General features: G+C 39.6%; 1 protein-coding gene across 1 annotated transcript in view; it reads right to left on the bottom strand.

Moving 5' to 3' along the window:
* The window catches only part of gosr2 (golgi SNAP receptor complex member 2), a 5,317-nt gene extending 2,816 nt beyond the window's left edge, over positions 1–2,501 (bottom strand). Inside the window, exons 1-3 of the mRNA XM_020607346.1 lie at positions 2,292–2,501; positions 1,954–2,018; positions 174–282 (exon numbers count right to left, since the gene is read on the bottom strand). Coding sequence (XP_020463002.1) covers positions 174–282; positions 1,954–2,018; positions 2,292–2,320 — 203 coding nt within the window. The 5' untranslated portion in view covers positions 2,321–2,501. The remainder of the gene's footprint in view (positions 1–173; positions 283–1,953; positions 2,019–2,291) is intronic.
* Positions 2,502–5,570: the final 3,069 nt, after the last annotated feature.

Consider the following 5,570-nt stretch of genomic DNA (forward strand, 5'->3'; position numbering starts at 1 on the left):
AGGAATGCTCATGATGACGGGGCTTGCGAGGAAATGTTTTCATAGCGCCACAGGACAGGGCTGCATGTCTCATCTTCTACCCCCTCCCTCCCCTGTGCCTTTACGACAAGTGGGTTCACCCTGGCAGCTCTGGAGCTTTAGGGTCACCATCAGCTGACTCACTCCAAACTCACAATTTGGCGTTCTGGCGGCGGTTTGGTGGCTCCTTGTTGGCCACGATCTCAAGGCGTTCTAAACGACTGAAGATCTGGTCGATTCTTGCTTGCAGTTCATTCTCTAACACTTGTATATTGAGAAAAAGAAAAAGAAAACTTAGTGGAGCAAGAAAATGACAATTTGTTATAATTAAAGGAAGGAACACATTAAATTAGGTTTTTATTATTGAAGAATCTACCAATTATTATGTCTGCAAAATGTCAGAAGTTCAGTAATGCCCATTAAAATTTCCCACAGCTCAGCATGATCTAGTTTAAAAGGATGTTTTATTCAACCAACAATCCAAAACCCAAAGAAACTCAGTTTACTGATACTAAATATCACCAAGAAGAAAACAACAAATCAATTATCAAAATATTGGCAGAGTATTTTCCTTTATTAAGATTTCTTTTTATCCACATTAATCTGTGAAGTGTCCCTCTTACATTAATAGCTGTACAGACTTCAGTATATCATTCCTCATCCTCAGTGAGGTTAAAGTACAAGTTGATGTCATAATTTGGGAAGGAGAGGAGGGGCAGGGGTGTCTGCTGCCTGGCTCCCACCATTATCTAGGAGAAGCACTCCCAGCTTCTGTCACTGCACCCACCCTCCTGCTTCCTGCCTCGGCACCAGCCTGGCCCACAACCGATCGGGCAGGCATCACCCACAGAAAACAATGGACTAGGGACACACCAGCCCCACTATAGTCATTATATCAGAAAGGCGTGATGGGAAGTCACAACAAAAGGGAGAGTCTATCCTGAGTAGAAGTTACAAAACCATTTAAAAAAATCTAATAAAAGCGGTGCCAGCAGCACTAACTTAGTACTATACCAACACTCATACACAGAGCAGTGGGAGAGCTGAATGTGAGCAGTCACATACAGCCCGCTGCCTTTTGTTTCTCTAGTTTTTTTTTGTTTTTGTTTTTTGTTTTTTTCACTTAAATAATTGTGACAACAAACAAACCCAAGGGCTGTGACAGAAATGATATATCACAAAGACAGCACAGTGAACAAGAATATTACATAAATATATTAAATTAGATACATACTGTATACGGTACTGTGCTAATGTTTTGGGTATGTTCAGATTCTTAACCATCATCGCAATACCATCAAGGAGGCACCTATATACAGTATATTCTACTGCAATGACAATTAACTATATACAAAGTGCAGTAAACAACAACAACAACAACAAACAACCCAAATCAAAGCACCAATTCTCCTTGGTACACTAGTGCACAGTTTTACAAGAAGTACTTGTTAGGAAGGCTGTTCCAAGCATCTTGGAGAGATCACCACAGTTCTTCAGTGGATTTATTCTGCCTCATCTGTCTCCTCATGTAATCCCAGGCTCACTCCATGATACTCAGATTAGGGCTCTATGGGAGCCATACCATATGTTACAGGACTCCCCATCCTTCTTGTTTCTGAAGCTAGTTTCCTTATGACGCTGGCAGAATGTACTGTGTAATGGATAACAATCTAAACATCGAAAGTGCCCACATATGTTTCTTTCTCTTTCGTTATGTTTTGTGTGTTTGATATACAATTAGCAGAATAAATACAATGGTAAAATCCAGAAAACCAATATTTTCTTCCACTTAAGAGAAGATATTATTATTTATCCCAGTAAAATAACGTTATTGACAGTGGAACAGAGAACAAATATTTCTGGAGTATTACAGTTGATTGATTTTAGAGGGGAAACAGCTTTCACCGACATGAGCAACGAAAGCTTACTACTCACAGTGCACTGACTGGCGGTCTGTCTTCTCCAGGTTTCCCATCAGAGACTGAACCTCCTGGATTTGCCTTTAAATTAATTCAGAACAAGCATATCGTTTGGGTAGTGAAAGTGAAATGACACATGCTACAACTTAAATGTTCAGTGAATTTTTGAACAGTCAGGATCATCAAAGAACAGCCGAGGAAACATTTTATTGATTAACAATCCTACTATGTTGTCATTAGCTAGCAAAGAATTTAACGTTAAGTGAACTGTTAATTTTAAATCACGGATGATTAGCTACTCGTCTGCTAGCTACGACAGTCTACACAGATTCCACACAATGCACACGTACTCACTTGTTTGTCTGATGATAAAGCGTCTCCATTTTCAGCGATATTATGGGCCAGCTTCCTCTTAGTTTCTGACGTTACTTTATTATAACACCTTTAATCTGACAGGTGGTTTAGCTAGTAGGCTAGCTAACGGTAGTGGAGTGTACACGTCATCAGCCGAGCGTTTGTGTACGGAAATAGGACAGCGGAAACTCCGCTGGGTCACACAAGAAGAAAAGACGAAGAAGAGCACTCACTCCGACTTGATTTTCAGACACTAAGGATTTAATGGCCCTAAGACATGACGTGACGTGAACTTTAGTTTAACGGAGGTGTTGAAAAAAAGCTCAAGGGATATAGGATACAGAGCACTTCTTAGGTTTTTACAGAGTACAGGACTGAGCAAAACAATATAATGTGAACTGAGTGAGGTTATTTTAATATAGTAGCAGTAGTAGGCCGTTCAAATCCACACTCCGGTCTAGAAGGTGGCGGTAATGCACCTCAAGCTGTTTACCAAACTCTATTAAAAAGAGAGAAGAAGAAGTGACGCGATGTGTTAATTGTTGCGTGCCACTGTATTAAATACAGGAAGAACGCTAGAGGTGCGTTTTTTTTTCAAGCTTCCACTAGGCAGAAAGTTTCAGTCCGAAATAAGGCCATCAAAACATGGAACAATTTTAAGATATTTTGACGATGTTTTTAATGCGAATAAATATTAATGTTACTTGTCACTGCTTGTAGTTATAGTGCGTTTTACCGTCTACACCTTTCACCCACAATACACCGCGGTGAACATTGTGTTACGTCATTATGTTTTAGGTTCATTGCACCTCTGTTCACCTTATAACTCATAAAGAGTATTCTGTCATTTTATGAGGTAAAGAGATTTTGCTACCTATCATTAATATAACTGTTATATATTTTGACAGTCAACGATCTTTGGCTTTAATCAAACTGTCAAAGAAACACCACCTAATGTCACTATCACTCAATAGCAGACAAACAGCCTAAGAAATCTACAGATGCCATTTATCATTTTTGATTTTGCATTGTAAACACTGTGATGAATCACTAAGTTGAAACCAGACATCATGTCATGCAGACACTAAATCCTGTATGGTGGTTAACAATGCCCCATAGCAAGTCTGGATTACCAATCAGGTAAACCAGGCAACAGCCATTGTTTGGGTCTACATAAGATGACTACTTTAAATTTGTCAAAATTAGGTGGGGCTTGTGGTATTATCTGCCATCCAGGAAGTCATCCACTCTGTTATAGCCTATAGTTTTTACATTTGAATTATTTTAGTTTGTACTGCACCCATTTGTTGTAGAATTGTGTTGTGTTTTATCGATCTGCTTAAGTATAAGAAACCTGTGCGCCTTCAATTTTCAATAAAATGTTAGAAAATAGTGAAAATGCCCTTTTTTGTCTAAACCATCAAAAACCTCAAAGTGTTGAAATTTCTATCTCTGAAAACTTCCAAATATTCACACCTGAGAAGCTGGAATCAGTGAAATTATAGCATTTTTCTTAACAAACGAATCAATGAATCATATATAAAAATTGTTAATACTTAGCCTAATTTTCTGTCACTGAACTAAGCAGTTAATCAACTAACCATTTTTGTCGTAGAGTACTGGTTGATTTCTTGGTTTTTGGTTGCCATATATAGTGGAAGTCAATGGGGGCCCAACAAAAAAAAATGTTTGCCCTCCCTCTAGGAGTTTAATCTTAAATATATTAGCTGGCAGGTGTGATAGCAGAGATCCTTTCCCCTACTGAAACAAGGTCTGAGAGCATATAGCATAATCTGTTGACATGTAGATATGTGACAGGAAAGACTCTGAGACACATGTCCTGGGGCTAGCTTTTGTCAGCTTACCTTGACTCTGTCTAATTAGGTCATCCTCTTTTTCCACAGATAGGTGTCAGAATATTCCTGTCTGTTCATTCAGAGGCTTCCTTCCTGCCTGCAGCATAAGCACCAAAACTAATGATATTAAACCTTTTCATAGTGAGGTATTACAAGTCAAAGATTAATATAGAGAGGATGTCTGGGGAAAAAGTTGCCCATCACAGACGGAACCTATCACCGAGTACTGTGTGAAAGTGGCATGTTTGGATCTCCCAGAATAAGATATGAAAATTTCACAATACTTCCTTGGTGATTTAGTGGGGGTAAGATCATCCTGGGGTGCTAGTACCTTAGCAAAACCACATCTTAATCATGTTGCACCAGCCATCCATCACTGTGCTGTCTACACATTTGGAAGGGGAGAACTGATAAATCCAGGGGCAAGCGAAGCTAATGTGAGAATCTTTTAACCTAATTAGGACAGTAAGCTGTTACAGGTTCCCATTTGCCAGTGATAGCTGTATTTGCTTACCTCATTCTGCACAGCAATCAGAAGTCAGACCAGACAGTCTTCCGTGGCTGCCTGATGGTACTTGAGTTGATTGTTGTATCTTCAGGCTAGATACTTCGCAACAGAGGTCCTTTTCACCCACCCCAACATGTCAGAAACCTTGAGATCTGTTCATGCCACTTCTTGCTCTCACTGTTCACCATTTTTGGTTGTCATAACACATCCCCAGGGCAGTGGTTGGATGTGCCCATCTTTAACCTACTGTTCAGAATACCATTTCTGAGCAATACATGAGGCAAATTTTCCTCTCTCTCAAGGTCATGGGGTTCACTTTGTCTGTCTGTCCTTTATCTTTCAACCCTGAGGAAAGGATGAGATGAGCTTACTGGTTTTCCACTATACTTGAGCACCACAGACACAAACTGGAATTCAAACTCCAGGTGTGGAACATGATCATGCCACTCCAACTGACCGAAGGAGCACATGTGGTTACGCCTAGTTTGATGTACAAATGTTGCTATCATACACATTTGTAGATCCTAGTTCAGGTTCTGTTCAGTTCTGAGTATATCTCAAAAATGTTTTACAGATTTCAGGAAAATTTGTTGTTGCGTAATAGAATCTTACTTAAGTAAAAACAGTGTAAAATATTACCAAGAAAATATACTTTATGTATGAAAAGATGAAACGAGACTGCATGAGTGCAGGTTTGAGACTTTTTGTTTCAACCGCCATGTCTTTATGAGATGTAGAGGTGAACAGATGGTATCTGCATGTGGAGCATGGAGGAGAAGGTGTAATGGTGTGCATGTGCTTTGCTGGTTACACTGTCAGTAATTTATTCAGAATTAAAGGTGCACTTGTGAACCAGCATGGCTACCGCAACATTCTGCAATGACACAAACCACCGCATTTGGTTTGACCTTAGTG

The sequence above is a fragment of the Monopterus albus genome, unplaced genomic scaffold (assembly GCF_001952655.1).
Source record: "Monopterus albus unplaced genomic scaffold, M_albus_1.0 scaffold85.1, whole genome shotgun sequence".
Taxonomy (NCBI): Eukaryota; Metazoa; Chordata; class Actinopteri; order Synbranchiformes; family Synbranchidae; genus Monopterus; species Monopterus albus.